The sequence below is a fragment of the Nyctibius grandis genome, chromosome 2 (genome assembly GCF_013368605.1).
Source record: "Nyctibius grandis isolate bNycGra1 chromosome 2, bNycGra1.pri, whole genome shotgun sequence".
Classification (NCBI taxonomy): domain Eukaryota; kingdom Metazoa; phylum Chordata; class Aves; order Nyctibiiformes; family Nyctibiidae; genus Nyctibius; species Nyctibius grandis.
The window spans coordinates 19,413,151-19,440,769 of NC_090659.1; the positions used below are offsets into that span (position 1 = coordinate 19,413,151).

The window sequence follows — 27,619 nt, forward strand, 5'->3', positions numbered from 1 at the left end:
AGCATCACTATGAAGTCTAGCCAACAGTAAGGCTAACAATAAAACTGTACCAGCTATGTAAAACACATATTGCTACAAGGCAGAAAAACATGTTGCCTTTAGAGTGTATGTTTCAATCAGGGGAAGGAATGACAGAACTCTCAAGCTGGCATCTGAGGGAAGGATGTTTCATGATTAATTTATACCATCATTTTCTACCATATCATCTTTCATCAAAATTAATATCCAAGCTCACTTCATTACGTTTGAGAATGACATTTTATTTTCCATCCTGTTCAACTTTTTATTTCATACTGTAACAAAACATATCAGAGATTTCTGCCTCACAAAATGGTGTCCTGCCTTTTGTCCATTTTGAAAAAAAAAACAGACCAATGCAAGAAATAATGGGATAAACAGGGTATGTGATTGGTGAGTCACCAAGTTACAAACGCATTAAATCTGCTTTGACAGAGGAAGGAAAAACCTCAAACATTAAACAGTTCATTCAGAGGGTTTTTTATCTAAAGCCCCTTTTTTTAAGTTAGCAAATGTGACACCCATCTACAAGAAGGGCCAGAAGGAGGATCCGGGAACTACAGACCTGTCAGCCTGACCTCAGTGCTGGGGAAGGTTATGGAGCAGATCATTCTGAGTGCCATCACGCAGCACGTACAGGACAACCAGGTGATCAGGCCCAGTCAGCATGGGTTTATGAAAGGCAGGTCCTGCTTGACTAACCTGATCTCCTATGTCAAGGTGACCCACTTACTGGATGAGGGAAAGGCTGTGGATGTTGTCTACCTAGACTTTAGTAAAGCCTTTGACACCATTTCCCACAGCATTCTCCTGGAGAAACTGGCTGCTCATGGCTTGGATGGTGCACGCTTTGCTGGGTAAAAAACTGGCTGGATGTTTAGGCCCAAAGAGTTGTCGTGAATGGAGTTAAATCCAACTGGCAGCCGGTCACAAGTGGTGTTCCCCAGGGCTCAGTATTGGGGCCAGTTCTCTTTAATATCTTTATCAATGATCTGGACAAGGGGATCGAGTGCACCCTCAGTAAGTTTGCAGGCGACACCAAGTTGGGTGGAAGTGTTGATTTGCTTAAGTGTAGGAAGGCTGTGCAGAGGGATCTCAACAGGCTGGATCGATGGGCCGAGGCCAACTGTATGAGGTTCAACAAGGCCAAGGGTTGGGTCCTGCACTTGGGTCACAACAATCCCATGCACCGCTACAGGCTGAGGGAAGAGTGGCTGGAAAGCTGCCCGGTGGAAAAGGACCTGGGGGTGTTGATCAATGACCGCCTGAACATGAGTCCAGGTGGCCAAGGCGGCCAACAGCATCCTGGCTTGTATCAGAAATAGTGTGGCCAGCACGACTAGGGAAGCAACTGTCCCCCTGTACTTGGCACTGGTGAGGCTGCACCTCGAATCCTGTGCTCAGTTTTGGGCCCCTCACTACAAGAAAGACACTGAGGTGCTGGAGAGAGTCCGAAGAAGGGCAACGAAGCTGGTGAAGGGTCTAGAGCGCAAGTCTCATGAGGAGCGGCTGAGGGACCTGGGGTTGTTTAGTCTGGAGAAAATGAGGCTCAGAGAGACCTTATTGCTGTCTACAAGTACCTGAAAGGAGGTTTTAGCGAGGTGGGTGTTAAGTCTCTTCTCCCAGGTAACAAGTGATAGGATGAGAGGAAAAGGCCTCAGGTTGTGCCAGGGGAGGTTTAGATTGAATATTAGTAAAAATTTCTTCACCAAAAGGGTTGTCAAGCATTGGAACAGGCTGCCCAGGGAAGTGGTTGAGTCACCATTCCTGAAGGTATTTAAAAGACATGTAGATGTGGCGCTTAGGGACATGGTTTAGTGGTGGACTTGGTAGCGCTGGGGTTTTGGCTGGACTCAATGATCTTAAAGGTCTTTTCCAACCTAAATGACTCTATGATTCTATGACTTTTTTCCCTGACAGACTTTAATTAAGGCATTTACATAACTCTCATTCTTACACATCCCAGACCTGCCTAAAACACAGAGAGTTGCTCTTGTTTGGTGGCGTACAAGCTCTGGTGGCCCACAGACAGCAATGGTGACCAGACAACATTCTGCTCTCTCCTCCAGTCTCAATTTTAAATGGCTGTATTTATTGGACCACAAGCAGTACTGGAGGATCTTGCCCACAGTCCAGAATTTGTGGCTCATCATCCTTGCTGCATTAAGCAGGTACAGAATGTCTCTGTTTACTTCTGCTGTATGAAGAGGAATACCCTCCATGAACATGACATCAGAGACAAAAATACAACAATATTGCTAAAGTGCTTCCTCATATAGATTTTCCACAGGAGATAATACCATACAGAATACTGTTCTTCTCCCCACACACTGCCAAACTATGATAAAATAATTCAAAACATAGCAAATGGAAAAAATACTTGAATGTTAAAAGATTTTCCAGAGAAGACTGGTGAATCGGTACATGCTTCTCCCCCACCCCAAACTTTCTGTGAACTATCCTGTTAAAAAAAAAATCTGTATCATTGCAGCTAATAAGAGTTTGGAAATAACTTACTTATGTTGGATTATTGTCATAGGTCTAGGAGAATCACATCCCCAAATCTCATTAAGAGCTGGACATAAATCTTCCTCAGAAACATTAGAATTAAAACCCCATAAAGACCAAATTTTTGCAAGAATAGGACACACAAAGGGGAAGACTGTAGCACAACCTACCACTTACAACAACTGAGTATAGCAGATCAGCTATGGAATTTAAGAGGGCAGAGTGCCAGAGCACTGCAGAAATAGCAACAATAAATGCCAACACAATGAAGAAACTAAAATGGTTTAATTTTAGAAAACAGCTCTTTCTCTATGTACACAGAAGAGCAAACATTCCCTTCTGCTGTGCACTTTGCAAACAGCCAGAGAAAGCAATGAAGGTAATAGAAATATACATCACATACCTTTTAGCAGCTTGCTAAAATCAAAGTTGCTCCGTGCTACCAAGTGGGGCACAGCCTTCTGATAAAGGCATATGACCTGAAGCAATGCAGCTTTCAGAAACAGTGTCTCAGCATCATCTGAACCTAAACAAAGTGTTTACATAATTAGTTTCTCCTTCCTTCATACCAAGAGAGCACAGTGTAGCACCTACATTACCCAACATTAGAATTACTAACTATATTTCCAATAGACTTGCCTATAAAATTATCAGTGATCTTCCTTGCTAACAACCAGAAAAAGACAAAACCCATGGAATCCCGTTTCCTTCCCCAGCATTGCTGTGTGAATACTTTTAAAACTAAATAAGATTATTCAGTGCTTAAATTGGCAGTTGCCATTTTTAATTTGATTCTAAAGTGCTCACACTATAAAAGACAACCTCAACATTTTAACACTCACCATAAGAATCCAATCAGTCCCACTGCTGCTCAATTTAAGGCTGAACAACAGAAAAAAGTGAAGGAAAGGATATGGTCATGCTGCTGGTTTCCGGGGTCACTATTTTTACCTAATGCCAGGCAGGTTTGACTGGGGATGAGCAGGAGACAGTACACTAATTTATTACTGATTTATTACTTCAGTTAAAGGTTTCTTTCTTTCCCTTCCCTCTTTCAAAATAATACTTTCTCAATGTGACCTCTTGGCAAGAGGAAGACAACAAATATCTGTATGAGAGAAACACCAACCCCAGTTAAGGCAGTCGCTTACTTCTTAGGAAAAGTTATTTCAGCAGCTAAATATTCTTTTAGTTTGTAACATGAGGACACATAAAAGCTACTTGTTATCCAGTCACTAATGAAAGGAAGTAAAATAAACTAAAGGCAGCCAAAACTTTTTTTAACACCTACTTTTTTCCTGTTAACTGGGTCTTCCTCGGGGAGCTATGAAGAACTGGATGGATGCCATGCATAAACTTTGCCTTTGTTTGCCTCAACTCCCATTAAAAAAGAATTCTCTAGTGACCACAGTGCAAATAAAGCTGTAAAAGGTGAGCTGAGAGGAAGTGGTACAGTATTATCACCCTAGTATGCAGAGAAACTACAGCTACAGTACTTTAGAGATTAGCTGCTCCATTGGTTTCAGCAGGCACTCTGCCTTGGAGTGCCAGCATTGACAACAATTTCGCTGACCAAAGTCACACACAGAAGGACATACACTGAAAAACTCTCCACTCCAGGAAGTCTCACTGTGGAATATGCCCTGTGAAGGGCATGAAGCTGGCAGTAGATTTATCTTCAGTCTATAAGTAAAACATTGCAGGCTGCTAGCCAAGCTACAGAGAGTACTAAAACTTCCAGTTACCTGCAATGGGACTATGAAAGCAAGTCCTTCAGGAAGGAACACTGGTTTTAAGAGAGGAAAACTGAAGCCTCACCTCCAACCGTCTCTCCCTCTTCCAATACCTGCATGTTTCTACTCCTGTGCTACAGCAACACAAGCATTTCCGTAGCCACAGTAACTAACCGCTTCAAAAAAAATGATCTCATGGCAAAATAACTTGGCCAAACTAAAATCCCTCAAAAAATTATTTTTCAGGCCTATCAGTTTCCCTGCCTGTTTTTTCGTGTGGCTGCAAAATACTCCTACTAGCATAAAAGGGTCAAGGACAGGAGGGTTAAGTTCAACAAAGGGAACTGCAGAGTCCTGCACCAGAGGAGAAACAACCCCATGCGTCAGGACACGCTGGGGGCCACCCAGCTGGAAAGCAGCTTGGCAGAAAAGGACCTGGGCATCCTGGTGGACACCGGTTTGAACATGAGCAAGCAATGTGCCCTGCCACAGAGAAGGCTACTGGTATACTGGGCTGCATTGGGCAAAGCATTGCCAGCAGGTCAAGGGAAACGATCCTTCCCCTCTACTCAGCGCTGGTGAGGCCACACCTGTAGTGCTGTGTCCAGTTCTGGGCTCACCAGTATAAGAGAGAAATGGACACACTGGAGAGACCCCAGTGAAGGGCCATGAAGATGATGAAGGAACTGGAGCATCTCTCCTATGAGGAACGGCTGGGAGAGATGGGACTGTTCAGCCTGGAGAAGAGAAGGCTCAAAGGGATCTCATCAATGTATATAAATACCTGAAGGGAGGGTGCAAAGAGGACAGAGCCAGGATCTTTTCAGTGGTGGCCAGTGACAGCACCAGAGGCAATGGGAACAAAGTGAAACACAGGAGGTTTCCTCTGAACATCACGAAACACTTTTTTACTGTAAGGGTGGCTGAGCACTGGCACAGGTTGCCCAGAGATGTTGTTGGAGTCTCCATCCTTGGAGATATTCAAAAGCTGTCTGGACACAGTCCTGGGCAATCAGGTTTAGGCAGGGGGGTTGGACAAGATGACCTCCAGAGGTCCCTTCCAACCTCAACCATTCTGTGATTCTGTGACAGCAGAAAGGCAAACTGCTTAACCTCCTAGTAGCAATGGCAGCCTATTTGTCAAACTGTGTCCTTAGGCAATTCTGACACTGGTCAGAATTAAACTGCTCAAAGAACTGAACAGAGCAAAGATGAGTAGTAAATGCACAAATGACAGCTGGACTCTGCTCAAGTTGACTACCTTACATAGGATGAGGATTTCACAATACCCATTCACACACATTGAGAAGGGGTAACTCCACCTGCTTTGCCTACCATGCTGTTCAGCAACTTCTGCTGTCTCGGTCATTGGCTTCACAGTGGCGATATCACTTTCCCTTTTCTTGTCCTGGCCATCACAGTATTCTTTCCCTTGCTTCAGAAGGGACTGCCAAACAGCCACTATATTGTTCATGTCTGGTAAAAGCTAGAAGCAAAAAGAGTAAATTGCAATAGCTCTCCTGCATGAGACAAAGCTACTGTAATGAAAATATTCACAACCAACATGAGGATTTGCTGCTCTTCACAAAAGTTGGAGCTGATCTTATATGCAATTGGAAAAAGATCAGAAATCAAGTCATGTACTTTCACTTCTGCAGAACATAAATACTGGAAAAGAACACTTCATTGAAAAAGTTTCCTGTAAAACATCTAGGTTTGGTTCTTCATCCTCACTGTATACTTTCAACCCAAGTGCTATGCTGTCTAGTAACTTCTAACTCCAAATGAACTCTGCTGGCTACAATTTACTTGAATCAGGAGGAGAATTTGCTTCTAAGCCTGCTCTTGGAATTCACTTGCAGCACAACAGCTGCCAATGCTACAAATTTGTCTCACAACACAATTTTATTTGCATTTCCATCAGCCAGCTTTGTCAGGAAATGTAGTTTACTACCGCACCAGTTATTAACACCTTTTAACCCACAGCCTTCCCCTCCCGCTTCTCAAAGATACAATCTCCTGGCTGCCAGGCCGCAACCACCTGGGGAGAAAGTGCAGAGGAGTAGTTATCTGCTGCAAAATTACTCATGTTATACCCTATTTTTCTTTTTATTTTCTACCTTGCTGATGGCTTCTCTGTACAGCTGTACGAATTCCTGCATCATTGACAGTGTGTAGATTTCTGACTTTTGCCAAGTTTCTTCATTCAAACAGTACTCAATATTCTTCAAGACTCTTCTCAGAATCATTGATACAAGTGAGAGTACGCTGTGCTTCACCACTGTGCTGGGTAACTAAAAGAAAGAAGTTGAATTAGTGACATTTCACTGCTTCCTCTTACGCTTTGCACATAATCTGTACTCTGAATATATGCTAAATTTGCTAATGACTTAATTACTTCCTAAACCTTGGCTTGCAGCAAATCTGTAGGTTTTCAGATTCCCAGCCTAAACCACTAGCGAGCATTGGCAGAGTTGGTGCTTGTGAATGGCTCTTGGAAGCAGTATCAATGGGTTTACACTCATTTTCAAGTGCTTCCCTAAGCCAGCTTTATGCTGGGAGAGACAAAATAAAATGTATTTTATTAACCGACTTAAGAAACTTTTTGGATGATCACACACTTAAATAAAACAGTATTAACGAGGACAGAAAAATCCACTGGCATACTATAGACTGCTCTTACATTTAGTCCTTGGGTGAACATTATTTTATTGCACACTGCAGGGACTGTCGTTACCATCACCATAGAAAGCAACCTGGGAAGAGGAATAAACTCTGAAGTCTTAAAAGAATTGGAAATCTCTGGTTGAGCCTCATAGATCTGAAATAAAAATAACAATTTAATCAACATTGATATAGTCCTGGAGATAACAGTTTCTTCTGGGGAGCATTTTACAGAAGGACTTTGACTTGTCAGAAGTAATGACAACAGCACTAAATATCATTTTTTATGCAGAAATGCTACAGAACATCCCTCAGACTCCTATTCAACTAAATGGAACATCCGTATGCGACCTGCACCCCTTCTAAAGGCCACCCCTTCTCAATAACCAGACTACAGATCCTACTTGCCCATTTTAAGCTAAAGCAAAGAGTCAGAAGAACACTCAGAAAGGACAAAAGTTTTTTCTAGCTGAACTTCGATGTTGCTGCATCTCAAAACACATACCATCAATGTGATGTTTCCCTCTGCTTCTTATGCCAATTCCTTCTTTCCCAGTTTAGTTAAATGTTTACACAGCCTCCTGCTCCAAGCATGACTTTTTACCAAATGACCTTCCAACTCATTCTAGGTCTACACTTTTTAAAGCAGCTGTGGCTCTGAGCCATGGCTCATTTTCCTCAGCACCCACCAAAAACAGGATGCCATTTTCCTCCTCCCCTCCATTTACTATCTTCGACATTTAATAGCATCCTGCTCCTTCTTTCCTAACATACTTACAGTAATTGATGGTGTTATTTCAGAACCATTAAGACCTTCCTGTCTAGCTCACTTAAATCTCAGTCACCTAACTTCCCCACTGCTGGACTGGTTTGTTTTTTAAAATCATTATTTATGAAATATTGTGCCTGTCTGCTTTTCAGTGATTTTATTAAACTCTAAAGCATTGTGCATTTACAGCTGTGAACACAATACATCTTCAGACATGTGAGTTTCCTCTGATACAGAACAGCTGCTTCTGAAACAAAACCAAAAAAACTCACTCCCTGATCCTCAGCTTAGTTCCTCTGAAATCAATGAAGTCTTGTTCCTTGTCACTGGACAGACCTCAGCTAAGATCATGAATTCAGAGTTAGTTTATACCTAACACGTCCACGCAACAGGCTGGCTGGGCTCTGTACTGCATAGTACGCAAATTGTAACAAATTTTACAAAGGAATGGCATTATAATATCTATCTGTAATAAAAGCAACCAAAGGCAGACTTACCAATCTGCTACCAAGTTCCTTTGCTTGGTAACTTTTCTGTAGGTTAGGAATGTTTGACTTTACAATCTTTCCTATCACAATTTTGTGTAATTCTGCACTACTGTTTAGCAAAAACTACTTCAATTTTTGGAGGAAAAAAAAAAGAGTATTGGGATTGCATATTTCTATGGAGAGGTGGTGTGCATCATTCATACTCTTACCTTTTTGAGTAACTTCATATTGTCCATCCAAGCTGACTTCAGTCTAGGAACAAAGGAATACTGGGTCTCCTTAAAGTATCTGTTCAATAAATCTGGGCATACTTTAAGAATATTCACCATGAGATCAGCGACCATTTCATCTTCTGTTGCAGTTTTTAAACCAAGCAGAAAGCGCAGAAGCACCACATTTCCTCCCCTATTGAAAACAAAAAAATACTTTAAAAAAATAAATCCCTATTTCGATACTTTACATGTGATGCTAACTCTGCAACTCCTCCAACTGTTGCTGGAGTAAGTTCAAGGCAAGACCTCTTACACTGCTGGCATAATTTCTGAGTTTATATTCAGAACAGTAAGAACTGAATTTACCTCCAGGTTTTCTACATAAAAAAGAGTAATTACTTTTAATTAAACTCACAATGTTTCAGAAATATTCTAACAAAACTTCACAAAGCTAAAAATGTAGAATTAAAACTTAATATTAAACTTGGAAGTATTTTCTGTGGTCTTTCAGTCCTCTTTTTTAAGTTTACTTCTGTATGTCCCTAAACAAAGTGAGAATACCAGAGATACCAGACAAATACCAGCTAAAATTTTGCTCAAAGCAAGAAACAACTTGCTCTAGCACCACTTAGTATTAGCACCTGCTACTAAAATCTAGTACCTTCTTTGCCCAGCTAATGTGATGAAGCATAAACTCACCCTATGGGAACCCGTCCATGGAGTTACAAGAGTCTCAATTTTATTTTCTCTATCAGCTATGATCTTGGTGCACATATATTTTAACTAGTTAGCAAATGGGAACAGCAGGGCAAACAGGTGCTTCCAGATTAGGTGCTGCAGGCCAAATTCTGGCACTACCGAAACCAATGTTGACATTTTGCCAAAATCTGGGATAAACCACGACTGGTTCTACAAAATGTAAAGTAGGCTAGATATTTTACTGCCATCTGGTTTACACAGCAGCTCTGATGCTTTATTGTCACCTCAAAAAAAAAATCTATGGTCCAAAATCACACCTTATGATAAGAGACTTGTTATCTAGCGGTTCATGGAAATGGCTCTGAGAAACACAACCATTGCCTAAGCCTCTATGAATAGGGCAGAGCCCTCTCTACTCTGGTATACAGAGGTATAAGGAGATTCAATAGCTTGATCTTGGGAAGTTAAAAAACAATAACAACAAAAAAAACCAACATATTTATTTCTTCTGCCACAGAAGAAAGAGAGAAGGAAGCAGAATTCAGTGAAGTTACTGGCAAAGGCCTGGAAGGGCAGATAAGATAACTAGCAAGGTCTCTCTTGTTCCCAGCACAAAATACACACACAATCTCAACTGTCTGGTGACTTACTTGCCAGAAGTTCCAAGACTTGGATCATAGAAAGTTATGCCATGTTTCAGAGAGCAGCAGAGGTCCATTAAGAAATTATGAACAAGTTCCCGTACCATCAGCTTTCCCACCTCTTCCGAACCTTGAGTTACCTATAAAAACCAAAAAGGAGTGAAAAAAGGCATATGATTTTTGGTATCACAGAAGAAAACCTTACATCAGTTTCACTCCTCTCTAAATTTTACGAAGCTCCTTTTATACAGAAATGCTAAAAGGTAGTTTGGGTTTTCTTCAGATTAACAAGAAAAAAATCAGTTTCTGTATTAGACATATTAAATATTACAATACTTTTTGTCTCAAGGAAAACAAACCTACCAAATTTAGGTACATATGTACTATCTGCAGGGCATTACTGACTTAGGGCTTTTTGCTAAGAAGCCAGACAGCAGAAGACAGAGAAAAATCAAGCTAAAGAAAAGTAGTGATATAAAACTTACATAAATTGGGCAAGGCCATCCTAGGACTTTGAAGTCAAGGATCTAATATTTAATCTGAAATAATCGATTTTCAACCTTACAGGCCAGGTTCACTATGAGGAAGTTCAGAAAGACCAAAAAACTCACCAAAACCTTCAGCATAAAGCATGTGAAACAAGCATGTGGGGTTTTTTGGGGCCAATTTGGCAGAGGACGGAACAACTTTAATATAGGGCAAGAAAGACAGATAGCTAACATTGCACTGAATATGCCAACACTTCAGGGAAAGGAGGTGGGGCACCAGGGAAAGGAGGTGGGGCACCAATGCCATTACAGTCACCATACAAAAATGGAAGAAGTGACCAAATACCCATGTCAAGCAAAAAGAAAAAAAAAAGTGAACCCAGATTCCATTAACCTTTTACATCCAGCACAACTCAAGATCCTTTCGAATTAGAAGTCTCTTGACAATTGAGGTTGGGAATCACAAACCATATGACTCACAAGGACTGCACGGAATTGTAAGATTTTAAAATTACTCAAAACTGAAATGCATGTTTATGAATATGATCACAGATTTGCACTGCTCCAAGCAGACACCTACCAGAAATAGATCTCCTCCAGAAGGTGTTTACAATATAACAGGACTGGAATGGCATACGCATAAACATCCAGTAGAGGAAACATAACAAGGCAGTTGTTCAGTGTTAGAAGTTTTGAAGAAGAATGGTTGGGCTTCTGAAGATCAAGGGTTTATCAACACAAAGGTGAAAAGTCTGCAGCCTAAACCCAGTGGAAGCATCTAAGTCTTTCTACCGCTTTGCACTGGGCTTACAGTCATGCCTTAGATATTCCCACAGTGTAAGGAAGGTAAAAAGAGATTATAAGATTAAGAAAAATAAGAATGCAAAAATGTAACCTACTTATGAGGAGGAGATGACAAAACACCTGCAGTACTAACACAGATCCACCAGCTGCAGCCTCATCTATGACTTTAGGAAGGTGATTTCATGGACCAGTAGAATCAATGATGGCTCAATCCTCAGAAACCCCGCCAACCTCTCAAACAGTACAAACTGAAAAGGCTGGCAACCATCTTGGGAGTTTAGCTCTCCTATCAGATCAGTATGTAGGATGGGAATAAGGCATGTGGTAAGAACACTGCTCCTGATATATTCTCCTACAGAGACAAATAAGCGTCCAGGCAATGGAATACAGTACTCGCACCCAAAAGCCCCCATTTCTCTCTGGTTAACAGATCTGCATTGCAGTTCTGGCAATTAGGGAGGGTAAACAAGCACTCCTCCTCCAGCGGTGAAAAGCATCAGAAAGTCAGAGTTTCTTCTTAAGTAGCCTCAGCAGCTCCCTCTTCTTGAGCTCATCAACGTTAGAGTAACTGGGAGCTATTTCAAAACCTATGGGCTGCAAGAGAGGGGGTGGGGGTGGAAGGCAGGACAAGAACTAGGAGTTACAAAGTAGTAAATTACCAGACCTTTAAATCCCCAGGGCTGACATCAGTAATCCCATTCCACCGGTAAAGTGAAGCAATGTGAATCAACATTTCTGAAGTAAAAAAGCGCACTTTCTGGGTTTTGGTGATATTTTTATTTTGAACCACCTGAAAACAATGAGAAAAAAAACAAACAACTCTTCAATTTATTGCAAGTTATCACAAAATAACAGCAAATTAGCAACACACTTCATTCTTCCAGTACACACACAGCTCGCTCTCTTCACTACAGCAGACAAAAGGTTCTGCCTGTCCTTGTAACACTTCTTTCACATGCTCCTGCTCTCTTTTTGATATGGTTGAAGCCATAGAACTCTACACCAACTTCTGCGAACACCGCACATGCGGAACAGGACAGACTTTCAAGTTCAACTAAAGAGCACAGAACACATTTAGAGTAGCACAGCCACAGACTAGGATCCTGGAAACCTGCTGGTAGAGATGGTAGAACCTGCTACAAATAAAGTTTAAATGAAAGGTAAAACAGTGGAGGAAGTTCTCAAAAGTTCTCCTACTGTTTTTCCAGTCCTCATTTTTTTAATTCACATTTTCCTCGCTAAACTGAAGGACTCATATGGTGTGTTAGGCTTCATCAATAACGTAACAGTACATGATGTAAGTTTCCCACACAGGAAAAGCTTCATTTAGAAAACAAAGTTTCAAGGAGTTTTATTTTACATTTAAATGCTAGCTTCTTAATTCTTCTTCCAAGGTTATTGCAATAGAAAAATGAAAGAATATTTTCGGCTTTGAATTGTCAGCTGTGAGAAAGCCTGAGTCTGAGGCAAGCTCTTATGGTTACACTCTAAATTTGGAACTATTTTTTCTTCGTTCTCTCAATTGGTCCTAAAACAGCTTGTGCAACATTGCTCCAGTAATTCAAAACAGAGATTTAAAAAGTCATAGATACTGGAACTAAAAACATTTTTTAAAACACTTTTATAGAAATAAATCTCTGGTGCAGTTGCTGTACCCACAGCAGCAACAAGCTGATGCACCACAGTGAAAGAGGCACTGCCGTGCTCAGAAGCTAAGGAACAGAGCACAGGAAAGGCAGTCGATACTAAACCAACTCTCACACCTTCCAGCAATTCCTGCTTTCAAGTTTTCTGTCTCAACCCTGCTATATCACGAGGTTATTTCTGTCTGCTGTGGAAGAATCAGAAAAAACAACTTCAAAGAGGAGCAGACTTACCTCTCCAACAGTACTTTCTGACAGCAGGTGGTATGTACCCTTTCTTTTTCACAAAAAATTCTCTGATTTTGGGAAGACAATTTTATTACAAGACTTCCCTTTTCCTCTACCCCACCAAGAAACACCTTTGACCAAATTTATCTCCTGCAGCAGAAACTTTGCCACCCTAACAGTAAGCAAGTCCAAAGACCAGCTAACCAGGACCACAGGATGTGGCCTAAATGGAGCTCTGCCAAGTCTGCCTGGGGAACGGTACCACGCACCATTCAACTGCAACCAGACAGCTCTCAGAAACCCATTTCATGTCTCAGTCCCCATTCTAAAACCACACAAAATCCTTCTTCTCCTGGAAGGAAGACTGTACGTCATTACCTAGTTTAGAGCTAACAAACCTCGTCAAATCTACCTGACCTCCCCATTTCGACATGAGACACATTAACTGAAGGACCAATCATACTGTCACTGGAACCACCAAAAAGACTCCAGTTCTTTTGACCTTCAGGCTTGGCACTGATGCAATCACAACCCGTAAAACAATCAGAATCTGTTGGACATCACACACTAAAGATGAGCTGAAATTAGCATCCAAGTACAAGCTATGCAATGACTTCCTTTAAAAAAGGGCACTGGAAAAGCATAACAAGCTTCAGTCCTGAAACAGTAATACACTCAAGCTATCAACCTTTAACAAATATTATCAGTAATGGACACACTGACAAACTTGGTGCAGCAGCAGCACAGTGCCAACATCTTAAAGAGCTGTACATTTTATGAGAAATCACTGCAAAACTGTTTCCAGCAGCAAAGAAAAGAAAAAACAAGAGACAATGCAGTTTCAAGGGCATATCATACCTTAGTTCTCAGTGTGGAGAGTAGAAGATTGACAGTAGAAACTTTGTCTTCCTTTATTTCAGAGCGAAGAATATCTGGAATGAAATCTAAGAAGACAGTTCAAAAGTTAAGTGAAAATGTGAAAGCTATTTTCATACTAAAATGCTTCAGGGAATTCATACCCATTTCTCTTCGAAGTCATATTATTTACCTTGCTGTTATATTTAAGGATGAATCAAAAGACTGCAGTCAGAGTTCAGAATGATAACATGTCTGTAACTAAAGTGATGAACAAGTAACGCTGCCAAACCTGCTCTCACCGTAACTAGCTAATCTGCCAACTTGGTTATTAACACTTATTGCAACAGCATCTGTCAACTTCAAATATATTTCAGGCCCCAATGTGCTATGCAGTATTTAAACTTGAGTAAATGCCTATCCTTTCCATTGAAGGACTCACAATTGTTTCATGGAGCGATTCTCAAATGTTTGGAGGTTTCATCTTCAACCACATGCATCATCTTCTGGCTAACCTGTGCATCCCAAAGTTAGAGAACTTCAGTTTACAGAGAACTTCAGTATCTCACAGGGGAATGAAGGCCAGCTCTGCTGACTGGGTATAGGTGTCCACTGCCATTCCCTGTTCTGAAAGAACTGAACAACTGCGAGCCACTGAACAACAGCAGCCCTCAGGGTAGCATGAACAATAGAAGTAAATAATTACGGCCTGTTCTCACTCCCTCAGCACAGAAGAAATTAATTGCTGCCAGCTAATGTCTTTTTTTTTTTTTTTTAGAGTATTTTTAGCTCCTTTCTGAATTCTTTCATAGCCTTACCAAGAGTCGCAATTCACAACTTGAGAAACACCAGCAGTAGATTTCAAACTACTAAAGTCAACAGAAGTTTTACATTATATACAGCACATAAGGGATCAAGTATTAATCCAGTGTATGTAAGATTTAACTTTCTGGATCCTCTTCTTTGTCAGTCCAGTTTGACTCCCTTCTCTAAGAGACATGGGTGTAACATACTCCTGGACTGCACCCCCGTGTAATGCCTCCATAAAGGATGCAAAGGACATTACGCTGTTTGTCCGAATCACTGACAAAAAGCTGTCTAATGGAGTACACAACAGTTGTCCTGCACGAGGATAAAAAGATACTGAAGTATGCACAGTCTTTAACACTTTTAAAAAAATTTTTAATGCAACATATCCACTATTACTGTGTTATGAGCAAGGCTGAAGGCCATGAAGGTTTTTTTTTTCTGCTTATTGAATCTATGGCCTCAAAGTTATATTACATTTACCTTTTAAATCTGTGTCACCAAGAGCTTCCTATTTTTGCAGACAGCAAACATTCTTCTCAAGCAGAAGAGGCACTCACTAGAATACTGAGGAAGTTTAAAGCTTTTCAGGCAATAAGATTAAAAATATATTACTTTGTATCTTATTAGTGCGGTTTAACTGGTTCACATTTTGAATTAGCTCATATTCATCATCACCTATAAAAGACCCTGCCTTAAAAAAAAAAACAAACAAGTAATTGCGAACTACCTTTTAATTCCAGCACCTGTGTCAAGATTGCATTGTCACCAGCAATCAAAAAGGAGAGAGCAAACTGAATATAGGCCATACGGACATCAGGTCTCCCCTAAAAAGATAAAAGGCATTGTTAGCATACAGATTGTACACAACTGCAAAATTAATACTGCAACAATTTACTATCATTATAAGCACTATACACAGGTAAATTAAATAACTTCTAAAAAGATGTTGCATATAGCCATACACATATACTTATATGCAAAACATCACAGTATCTTCATTTGAAAAACTTCTTGTGTTAAGCAGATCACAGCCTGTTAAAGTTAACATCAAAAAGGAAGGTGCCCCAGTTCGCGTATTTTTCAATTCTCAATATACACGACAGGCCACAAATAAAAATGAAGAAAAAGTTAACAGTAGTTTCATGCCAAAGCCTTGTACACATGTCACTGAACACCCCCACTTCTGTGCCACTTGTTACACTGGTGAATTCACAAAATACTCAAGAACGGTAATGACAGTAGTGTTGCTGCAATTTCTTACTATACAGGCTTCCAGAGCAGTGCCAGTCTTGGGGACTTCTGCTGCTCACTGTCATTTTTGAGCTGCAGCGCATTACACACATCCCTAGCTATCATAGCTACTCATGCAGCTACCAGGGTCATGCAACTAAAACTGGCTAAAAAAAAAAAATCTTAAAAAAGGGGCTAATACGTTATAAAACTACAAATTCAGGCAGAGTGGAAGTAATGAAAGCTTTGCCCAGAAAAGGATCACAGGATATGAACATAACTCATAATTTTTTGAAACTTACTTTGCCAAATTAAGTTGCATGTAATAATGCCTGAAAGAAGATACTTACTAGGCCAAACATAAGGCAGAAGTGACTCATGAAAGAGTTGAAACAAGAAATAAAGAGAAATAAATGAGATTTTGCTGTAAGCTTTGGGCCTGATTTTTTGGTATTAAAAATTCACCTCTGATAGCCAGTTGTGACATAATAATTTCACTGAAAGCTGAGCAAGAGTAAGATCTTCAATCTATTTCTGAAAACTTTTTGTCCTTGTACCTTACTCGCATATCTAATAAGCTTGTGGTCAAAAGACTACTCATATCCAAGCCTTTTAATTTAAGGGGTGGAGGTACTCCTAAAGACAACTTCTGCAGCAAGGTCAAAAAAAATGAAATCTGACATTCCTGAAATTGTTTATATATAAAGCAATCAAGTAGAAGGCAAAAAAAACAAATACACACCTTTCTCCCCGAAACCACCTTTTACAGTCTCATTTGTCACCACAGATGGCACAAACCCAACACAAACGTACATGTTTATTCTGCAAGTCATCTTTAAAAACTAGAAACAATCTATCAGCATTGAAAATAATATTGGATTTATTATACACTTATGTTTGGAATGAAATATAAATACCCTTGTTCTGAAACACTGGTTCAGGTCAACCTTATTTTTAGCAAATGGAGAGGAAACGAGAAATAAAGTTCCCTTCGGAAAAAGAGGAGTGACTTTTTCTACTTGCTTACGTATCCTCCTTAAGGATTTCTGCCAAGAGACTGTTTAAACCTCCTGGTTATATTTTCAAATGCAATTACTCCGACTGTACTAGTACTGGGCAAAATCCTCTCTCCGTTTCTACCACTGTAGAACCTCCATTTATTCCAGTGGGACCAAACTGCAATCCACACACTGGAAAAAAGACTGAACTCTTCCCAAACACATCACTGAATAGTTTTCAGAAGTTTACCATCACTTTCACTCCATTTTAGACATTAAAAGGGTAGCCCACAGAAACTATATATTTATATTTCAACACAGCTTATTAGAAACAGACATGGCACTTTGATGTTTTGCAGTAAAATCTACAAAGCAGTGCAAAACCAAGGTTATCCTGAGGAGCTCTGCACCCTGACAAGATGAGAAAGACCAGCACAGGATGAAAAACGAAGCCAGCTATACTTCAAGGGTGCAGGCCAGCTCTCCTGCTATTGCAGATACTCAGAAATATCCCCTGGGGATTTCCTATATAAGTAGATGGGAAGCTCTTGCCCCATAGATCAGTTCTGCTGCCAATTAGAAACAATCAAGAAGCATTTCAGCCTGACACAGGACAGGAAGGAAGAGGTAAGTTCTTGCAGACAAAAATAAGGCAAAGAGACTTTGGCAACAGCTTAGTTTTAAACACTTGGCAGAAGAAAACTGATGGAGCCACGTCGTAGCATTTCATGGCACACAGCAGCTTCATTTACCTTCTTACATCTTTTTTTCAATAATCCAGGCAGCAACTTATTATTGAAATCAAAATGGCTATACACATCCCTTGCTGAATCTGGCCCCTGAGCCACCATTGCCGACAACAGGGTAAGGCATACTCGGCTCATCCTAAAATGAAAGGCAGAGGAAAACCTGCAGGTTACTTCCAGGATGCCAGTTATACAAACAACCAAATCAAGAGATTAAAATTTAAAGAAAGACCTTTTTCCCGTAAAAGAAATTATCCCACTCCACCTCCAACATCCACCCAAGCCTTCAGGAGTTTCAGGCATGAAGCAGTTCTGAGTCAGTCCCAAGACGAGCAATCAAGATGGTCGTTAGGACAGTATACCTGGTCACGCAAAGCTCTCGCTGCAGCTGATGGAAGCTTTAGTTGAATATGTAACCAACCATTTTAATGACCATCCCATACAGACTTAGGCCAAACACACGTTATTCCGCTATTCGCAAAGAACTTTGATCTTCTTTGTGAGCAGCCTATTTCTACAAGCGTATTTGTGGGACAGAGCCCCCAGTCCTGCAAATGCTTATGGGCGTTACTGCCACAAGCAGGTCCGTAGGAGCTACAGCTGATGCTAATGTTAAGGACACACACAGCGTAGGCCAAAGTACATCTGCTTTTGTGTTTTAGCTGAATGACAGGTTTTCTTCAGTTTAAGTACGCAGCATGGTCTTGTCATGAACTAAATCCCAAGATCTACACTTAGTTTTGATTCTTGATTACTGACCACTGGGAAAATTTGCCTGAGAAAATAGAAGGCAAGTTAAAACAACAAAAAACATTATTTTAGGCAGCGATAATGGCAACTGGGAAGGAGGGGAGAGGGAAAAAGGGAAAAGAGAATTCCTATGTATATTCTTCCCAAAAATTAAGCTGTAATGAGAGGCTGGATATTCACTTATAAAGGAGGATAAAGGGAAGACAGTGCCAAAAATTAAGAACTCCTAAATTCATGAGAGTTTGCCATTTATTTCTATGGGAACATGACTGGGCCATCAGGTAGAAGTCTGCAGACCTCTATCATCTGAATAGCCACTACCCATTAAGGGTTTTGGAATCTGTCCATCGTGTTTCATTCATGGACAATCTGTAAGAAAGCCATATGATTAAAGCAGAGATCCCATCTAGACATACCACCACAATAAAACCCCTTTGCACATCAAAGAGGTAGGACAGAAAAAGCAGAGCATATACCATCAGAATACCACCAGAAATCTGCAGCCTTCTCTAAGCCGGTTCTAGAAGGACTTCTCCAAAAGCTGTAATCTTTAAATGCTTAATAAGAAGTGTAGATCCTGCATGGTTTCAAAATTTATTGTACAATATACCTATCCACTCGTATTTGGGATTCTATGTACAGTTAAAATACTTGTTGCAATAAGATCAACTGAGTGGTGCAGGAAGCATGATTGAGTCCATGAACTGGAAAGCAGAAAATGCTTTTCTAATTCTGGCCTGTCCAAAGACCAAAAGACAAGTCATTGGCCTTGGACAAGTCATTTGCAGTCTATTTTTTTCTCTCCCTTCCTCTTCCTCCCAGGTTTGTATTAAAATTTCTCTGGCACTTGGAACTTCTCTCACCCTGTCCACAAAGCATGAGAAATTGTTGTTTAGACTGGACTAGATAACATGAGTGCTTAAATTGGCCTAAAATGGCTTCAGATTTAAGAGACAGGAAAAGTTACAGAGGAAAAGCCAGTCTGAAAGAAAAAATTCTATTATAAACATGGAAATCTGACTACAAAAAATACAGGGAAATAAAACACTCAAGCGCAGCTCTTTTTGCCACCATGAGATATGGCTGCTCAGACTTTGTGAACTACAAGCCTGCTTCTCCCTGTTCCATGCAGTACATTTCATTTCACAAACCAAGTAGCATTAAAATAATAGGACTCAAGATACCATCCACTTTACCTCTCACTAGGACAGGCACAATTGATGAAAACTACAGGTTTGGGAAAGTATCATATAGCATTAGATTGTGCATTATCTCAGAGCTTTCGCCTTGCAAAGACTTCCACATGCAATTATTTTATGAAATGTGGAACAGTATCATATAAGGTGGATTATCAAATCAAAGGTGGATTTACCAAATAAAGGTGGATTATTAGCAGTAAGTCAAGCTGAATTTTGCAACATCTTGTACACGTGTGCAAGGCCCCTTAGGATCAATTCAGAGCAACTGACAAAGATGCTCCGTCACAGTATGCAGGAGACTTACCTGTGATTTTCAGAAAACAAAGCAGCATAAACCAATCTCATGTAGGAATGAATCAACTTTTTGACTATGTTCATTCCCACAACAGAAAAATGGGAGAGGTCACTGGCTGTCCTCAGTAAAATGGCTTCTAGAGCTTGAAAGATTAACAGCATCTGTAAGATACAGATATATGTTAATATCTGCCAGTATCAGGTACAGCTTGAAATTATGAGCTGAGCAAACAGCAACAAACACCATTAAAAAAAGAGTAACCCCACCACAAGAGGAAAGTTTCCACATATGAAGTCGACGTTCAGTTCTGAATTCTCTCCCAAATGAATGCTTCCTCTTCTAAAGGATTAGTTTTGGGACAGTGAATTTTCAAGGAAGCCCCTATACACATACTATATATCTATATATACCTACATTTATATATATATATATATATATACACAATATATATATTGAGGTTCAACAAGAACAAGTGCCGGGTCTTACTTCAGCCACAACAACCCCATGCAGCTCTACAGGCTGGGGGGAGAGTGGTTAGAAAGCGGCCCGGTGGAAAGAGACCTGGGGGTGCTGATAAACAGCCGGCTAAACATGAGCCAGCAGTGTGCCCAGGTGGCCAAGAAGGCCAATGGCATCCTGGCCTCTATTAAGAATAGTGTAGCCAGCCAGTCTAGGGAAGTGATCGTCCCTCTGTACTTGGCACTGGTGAGGCCACACCTTGAATACTGTGTCCAGTTCTGGGCCCCGCACTTCAAGAAAGATGTTGAGGTGTTGGAGCGAGTCCAGAGGAGGGCGACCAAGCTGGTGAAGGGTCTGGAGGGTCTGACCTACGAGGAACGGCTGAGGGAGCTGGGGTTGTTTAGCCTGGAGAAGAGGAGGCTCAGAGGTGACCTTATTGCAGTCTACAACTACCTGAAGGGAGGTTGTAGTGGAGTGGGAGTTGGCCTCTTCTCCCGGGCAACTAGCGATAGGACAAGAGGACATAGCCTCAAGCTTCGCCAGGGGAGGTTCAGGTTGGACATTAGGAAGAATTTCTTCTCAGAAAGGGTCATTAGATATTGGAACGGGCTGCCCGGGGAGGTGGTGGAGTCACCATCTCTGGATATGTTTAAGAAAAGACTGGACACGGCACTTAGTGCCATGGTCTAGTTGACATGGTGGTGTCAGAGCAACGGTTGGACTCGATGATCCCAGAGGTCTCTTCCGACCTGATTGATTCTGTGATTTTGTGATTCTATATGAAAGACTAGAAAACCACAGGAGGTCAGACAACTCCTCTTCAGTTGCTAAACTCATGGAAGTCAGTAGCAGGGAGGGACAGCCTCTGCTGGAAGCCCAAGCCAACATGCTGACTGAAGGCGTGGACAAACTGAATGTAAAAAAGGGTCCCTCCTCACATGTGAATTGAGACCTACATGCATGATTCATCTGTGTATGCACAACAGCTTCAGGGGATGCAAACAGGGACCACACTGCAAATCTCAGCACAGGCTGATGGATCTTGAAGGCCCTTTTCAAGCTGGAGGCCAAGGCCTAGGATTAATGAACCAATGCTTTAAGAGACAACTAGTGCTAGTAAGTGCACAATGAAACATGCTGAAGAAAACCATCTGAGCTGCTCCAGTCTAGCAATTAACTCCCTCTAGATGAGTCCAGAATCCACACAGCACTGGGACTGTATTCATCACAAGTATTAGCCTCTATTAGTAAAAGGATCTTGAAGCAAGCATGTAACTGAACATGACACAGGTTGTCATTACCCAGACAAAAAATGATAATCTAATGCAAAGACTGACAAGTGGAGGTTAAAAAGAACACTATCCAATCTCATGTCATAAGCAGATTTAAGTTAATAATGCTGCCACAGTATTCACAGTGAAAAGAATTTTTTAATTCTTTAGCTCATTCATCATTTTCTGATGAGGAAAAATTGTGTCCAGCTCAGATGAGAAAAATGAGGTCAACTTTGCCAGTGGCTTCCTAGAAATATTGATCTACCAGGGAGATGTCTAGTTATCTAAAAACAATTACTTTCACTAGACTATTTTTCTGTTTGCCTAACTGCTTCTGTTGATCCCTTTATTTTTAATATGGTCTTTTGATAACATTTAAAGAACCTTAACAGCTTCATTTTGGCAGGATGACTGGTTGTGTGTATCATTAAATCCAGGAACATCTTTGCACTGAAAAGGACATTCCCCACTTGATCAGTGCTTCTGCCACTGTGACTTCTACAAAAAAAAAAAAAGCCAAAACCCACATCAAATGATCAGTTATTTATGCCACAGAGCATTTCTTCGGCAGTTCCTTTCCCACCCGGGACGCGCGCTGCCAGTCATTAAACTAGAACACCTACGGCCAACTTACTTCATCTTCAGGCTTCCTTTCACCCTCCATAAGTTTGAATATTTCAGCGCACTCCATGGAAATTTTTACGTATCCCTCCACGACATCATATATTTCAGATGACGGCAGCGTCTTAGCAACGGAGACGAAGGTCTCTAGACCTGCAATGCCACAGTTTCACCCGGGGGGCCAACGCCTCGCGTAGGACACGCTACGAGCCACCGCCCCCCCCCGCCCCACGCAGGGCCCGGACAGGCCGGCGCTGCCGCCCGGGGCCTGCGGCGGGCCCACGGCGGGCGGGAGCAGCACGTGCCCGCAGTACGGTAACAGCAACCACCATCGCTATCCCCGCCACGTCGCTCTGGGGACAGCAGAAGGCTCCGGGCTCCCCGGGGAGCCGCTCCAGCCCCTGCTGCGCCGACGGAGCACGCCTGGACCTCACTGCACCGCCCCGCCGGGTACGGGCAGAGCCGAGCACCGCCCGGCACGCCGGCCACCCCCCGCCCGGCCCGGCCCGGCCCGGCCCGGCCCCTCACCCTTCCCGGCGGTGGCGGGGTCCCGCAGCAGCGCCTTGAAGCGGGCGCCGTTGAACTCCTCCTCCTGGCGGCAGGCTCGCTTGGCCGCCGGCGGGCCGGCCGCGGGCACGCCGCTCCGCTTCACCGCCATAGCGCTGCCACCGCCCCTATAAGGCCGCCCCGGAAGAGGCCGCCGCGCCCCGGCAGGAAGCGGCGGAAGCTGCGGCCTCCTCCCCGCTGCAGGCCCGGTGCCAGCGAGAGGGGAGCGGCGGTGCGCCCGGCCCGGGGAGCGGGCCGGGGCCCGGGCCCTGAGTGAGGACGACTGGCTGGGAGCAGAGGGGCCGCGCCTCTCCCGCGGTGAGGAGCCGAGTCCCGGCTGCAGCGTAGGGCGTCCCCGGCGCTTGCTGTGTGTTCAGCCGGCGGGCCGTGCCGGGAAGCCTTTCCAGCCCCCGCCAGCCCCGGGCCGATCTTTCTCCGTGAGATTTCCCGGCCTTGCTGCGCCTCCCGCCCTTGCCACCGCTGCCTTGAGGCTCGTACGGAGCCCGCTGCACAGCAGCGCTGCCCCGCGGCCTCCCCCGGCCTCCCCTTCGGGGCTTTCCAGGTGGAAAATGCCCCTGCTCCGACATCCTGCTCCGCCGGCGCGGGCCTGGGTTTGTGAGGCAGCCGTGGGCACTTGGTCACTCGTTTCTGCTGACGGACCCGTCCTTGTCACACATTTCAGTTGGTGCTTCCTTGCCCGACGCTGCCCTGTGCATACGGTAATTGCTTGTCAGACAACCGCCCTCCCAGTGGGGCGTTCAGTCCCCGGGATGAAGAGCAAAGGGACTTTGTGCGCATAAAAGCATGGACTATCCTTTGCATAATGTGAATAAAGAATCATAGAATTGTTTTGGTTGGAAAAGACCTTTAAGATCATTGAGTCCAACCATTAACCCAGCACTGCCAAGTCCATCACTAAACCATGTCCCTAAGCACCACATCTGCACATCTTTTAAATACCTCCAGGGATGGTGACTCAACCACTTCCCTGGGCAGCCTGTTCCAATGCCTGACAACTGTCTCAGTGAAGAAATATTTCCTAATGTCCACTCTAAACCTCCCCTTGTGCAACTTGAGGCCTTTTTCTCTCATCCTGTCACTTGTTACCTGGGAGAACAGGCCAATACCCACCTCACTACAACCTCCTTTCAGGTACTTGCAGACAGCAATGAGGTCTCCCCTGAGCCTCCTTTTCTCCAGACTAAACAACCCCAGGTCCCTCAGCCCCTCCTCATAAGACTTGTGCTCCAGACCCTTCACCAGCTTCGTTGCCCTTCTTTGGACTCGCTCCAGCACCTTGATGTCTTTCTTGTAGTGAGGGGCCCAAAACTGAACACAGGATTCAAAGTGCGGCCTCAGCAGTGCTGAGTACAGGGGGATAATCACTTCCCTAGTCGTGCTGGCCACACTATTTCTGATACAAGCCAGGATGCTGTTGGCTGCCTTGGCCACCTGGGCTCACTGCTGGCTCATATTCAGCCAGCTATTGATCAACACCCCCAGGTGCTTTTCCACCAGGCAGCTTTCCAGCCACTTTTTCCAACCAAATATGCATTTGGTTGTCAACACAATCAGTGCCCAAGTTGACAAAAAGCGTTAAAAATAGTTATCACACCTTTTCTTTCCTGCCACTTCTCTCTCAGGATGCTTTGGTCACCTCATTTGAAGCGCAGCCACACAGTCCTGACTGGCACCACTGAGGGGTGAAAGCTTCTGGGGTAGGGAGGCTTCAAAAGCAGATCGCCAGAGCCCTGGAACAGTCTGTCATATGTCGCGGCTCGCAAGGCCAAGCAAGTTTTTTGTCTCGGTCAGCATCACAGTTTCACAGGACTACAGTCCCATGCAGTGCTGAACTGAGGAGACACAAACTTTGGGAGTGGGAGGGGAAAGCACAAGGTGCCAGGAAGCAGGGAGAGGAGAGAACTTCTTAAGATACTAGGGAAAAGGTAAAATGACTGTTGTTTGCAAAAGCAAAAGTCATAAACTGATTTCCAGTTAACAGGCCATGTTTCCATTACATTTTCAAATCTGTCTGGTTAAAATGCCTCACATAAACACTAACAATTACAAACAAATAATGAGATACTATACAAGGGTCATCTGGTCATCTGTCAGCGTGTGAAACACATTACTCGAGGTGGCCAAATATATTGTTCTCTAGACTTAAATTGAAAACGGAGCTTTTGCTTGCAGTAAGAGTTATTCAAGGAGAAGCACAACAATACAGAGGAATGAAAAAAGTCTTATTCTGATAAACTGTTAGATATGAAATGCCAATAGTTGAAACAGTAGTGGAAGATAGAGGAGATTGTCATCTTATGCTAGTAAGAGAAAATGAAAAGCAAGTTAGAGATCTATCCAAAATGGATTCTTTTTCCTATTTACAAGTAATAAATAAAAGTAATACTAATATTTTTATGTTTTTCCTGAGATGAGTTTTTCTTAAAACTGTTTAACAAAATACTGTTTAAAAAAAGTGATCCAGAAGAGGGCAACATTAACAGCCGTTCTGGGATTTAAGATGGACAAATGCTTTAATGCTGATGGAAGGTGCTGTGATAGTTTGAGAACAGATGGTGGAGTAAAAGAAAAGAGAGAAAGTGTAGTTAGAAGGCACAAAAGGGTAAAGTAAAAGGAGTGCATGGGACTGGGAAAAAAGGGAAATGTGAAAGAAAGTAAGAATTGCTGGATACTAGGTAAAAGGGCTTTTAAAAAGTTACTTAGAACAACAAGATTAAAAAGCATCTTAGTGCTGATAGTTACATCATACTCCAAATTCTGCTAACCATTTATGATATTTCCAGAAATTCTTAGATTTTAACTCATTTCAACTATATTTCATTTGGATTCACCATAGTAGTGCAAATTCTATGCAAAGGCACAGACTGTTCCTTCATAAAACATTATTGATGGGTTGTTCCGGATGATGCAAATCCTTTGTTTCAACCTTAGAGTTTTCTTGAAAATGAACTGAAGCCATGCAGATATACAAACACATTGCAATTTCAGAAATTGGGGAGGGGCACATAATATGGAAAATAAATAACATTCTCACGGGGGAGTTGTTTTGTTTTTGAGGGGATGAAAAGGAGGGCTAGAGCTGGTAGAATTGAAAAAAAAATTATTTAACACAGCTTTTAAAAGGCTCAAAGCACCCATACTGATATCTTCCAGGTAAAAGTCATAGTTGTCGGACTTACAAGCCTGATCACTATCATCACACCATATTTAATAGAAAATCTGTTATAAAAATATTACTGCAAACTGCTAGCGAAAATTATTTTAATTTCAACTTTAAATTCAATTATTCTCTCCTCTCGCTGTCTGAGTAGCTGTCATGGGCTTTAATGAGGATGGTGAGGAAGACAGTTTCACTTCAAGCCAGATTACTTCCATGTTCTTGCCTTAGTGTGTGTTCAAGCCTGTGTCCTTTTCTTTCTCTGTCATATCTACGACAATTTCCCCCCGCCAAGTCTGTTTTTTGGCCAGCTCCATTCATGGAGGCCCAACCAAAGAATGACGCATCAAGCTCAGACAAAGTTTATCTGCTCTGTTGTGCCTACATGTTTAAGAGATGTAGGCAGTGAATGGGTCAAGTATGAATTTCTGAGCTGCCCAGTTTTTGGTAAATTGAAATATAATTCTGTGGTTCTTGCCAGATGAACATGTAATCATATCCAAGATACACATTGCCCCTTTGGCATTTGTGAGTCTGAAAAATAATTCCCAGTCCCTTGCATGAACCTTAGCTCTCGCCCTAGTTCAACAAACAGTTCCAGATATAAAATTAATCGAGCCAAGTGACCCTTCTCTGCATCAGCCATAATCCAACCTCTGAAGCCTTTACTGGCTTGAACAGCATCTAGAGTAACAAGCCCCAGCCCTGCAGTACAGCCTAATTTGCCTTTGCCTCCCAAACTTGAACATTATTTCTAGCTCTGGGATCCTCACTCATGCAATCCTGAAGACCAAATCTGTCTTGGTAGGTTAGGCCAGTTCTCACCCACTATCTAGTGGTCTGCCTTCTGGTTTCAGCCATAAACCCTCCTGTCCTGCTCACCCAGCCCCTATCTCTAGCCTTACTAGCAATACTTGCTATGCCAACCTTCAAGCTTAAGTCTGTTGATATGAACTTACATCATTTCCTAACCATGCTCTGGTGACCCTTACTAAACTCAGCCTGATCGCCTGGCCTGCAGCCTCACACTACAGATGAGCGACTGTCCCTATGAGTAGGGCTGCTGATAGACCATACGTAAACAGAGCTATACAGCCCATGCTAATCCCGGATCAGACTTGGCCTTTAAAACCACTGATGTTTGGTTTAGCGGAGCCCCTGCCAGTTACAGTACCACTGCACCACTACTGCTGTCAGTGGTGGTATTACTTAGTGGCCATACATGATCTGTGATCCCTTACTCCGCCCTAACTTTGGTCCAGAGCATGTAGGAAATGCAGTAGTTTCTTATCAGATATTTTTCATTTGATGTATAAATTAATTGTAGAAAGCATTCTGAGGGACACAATTTCATCAAAAATCACATCTTTAAAGCTGCTGTTCTCAATGTTCTTTCATGGTTTACAGAATTATATAATTTAAAAGTTTCCTTCAGTTTTTCCCAAAATTTCAAGTTCCTGTGTGAGATACAGCTGTTTATCAGATCTTTCCATGTTCCAGCCTTTGACACCTGAGGCATGGGATCACAGAGGGAGAGAGGGTGGCTATACTGCCAAGAGATGGGCTAAGTGTCAGGACCGTTTCCTCAACACAGCCTCGCAAGAAGGGAATATTCCCAACACAGCCCAACACCATCACTTCTTCCTCATCACATGTCCAAACGTCCTGGGCCCTGTACTCCCACCACCCTCACTTTGATCAGCCCAGTGCCAGCTCACACGCTTGGAGATACAGATATTGCAGAGCTTGAATTCCAGAAGTTT

General features: G+C 42.5%; 1 protein-coding gene across 1 annotated transcript in view; it reads right to left on the reverse strand.

The window, feature by feature from the left end:
- URB1 (URB1 ribosome biogenesis homolog) overlaps positions 1-22,794 on the reverse strand; it is a 57,596-nt gene extending 34,802 nt beyond the window's left edge. Inside the window, exons 1-13 of the mRNA XM_068425331.1 lie at positions 22,661-22,794; positions 22,146-22,285; positions 19,788-19,939; positions 17,541-17,673; positions 15,288-15,384; positions 13,754-13,839; positions 11,689-11,814; positions 9,742-9,872; positions 8,390-8,585; positions 6,943-7,080; positions 6,380-6,553; positions 5,595-5,745; positions 2,930-3,052 (exon numbers count right to left, since the gene is read on the reverse strand). Coding sequence (XP_068281432.1) covers positions 2,930-3,052; positions 5,595-5,745; positions 6,380-6,553; positions 6,943-7,080; positions 8,390-8,585; positions 9,742-9,872; positions 11,689-11,814; positions 13,754-13,839; positions 15,288-15,384; positions 17,541-17,673; positions 19,788-19,939; positions 22,146-22,285; positions 22,661-22,790 — 1,777 coding nt within the window. The 5' untranslated portion in view covers positions 22,791-22,794. The remainder of the gene's footprint in view (positions 1-2,929; positions 3,053-5,594; positions 5,746-6,379; positions 6,554-6,942; positions 7,081-8,389; positions 8,586-9,741; positions 9,873-11,688; positions 11,815-13,753; positions 13,840-15,287; positions 15,385-17,540; positions 17,674-19,787; positions 19,940-22,145; positions 22,286-22,660) is intronic.
- Positions 22,795-27,619: the final 4,825 nt, after the last annotated feature.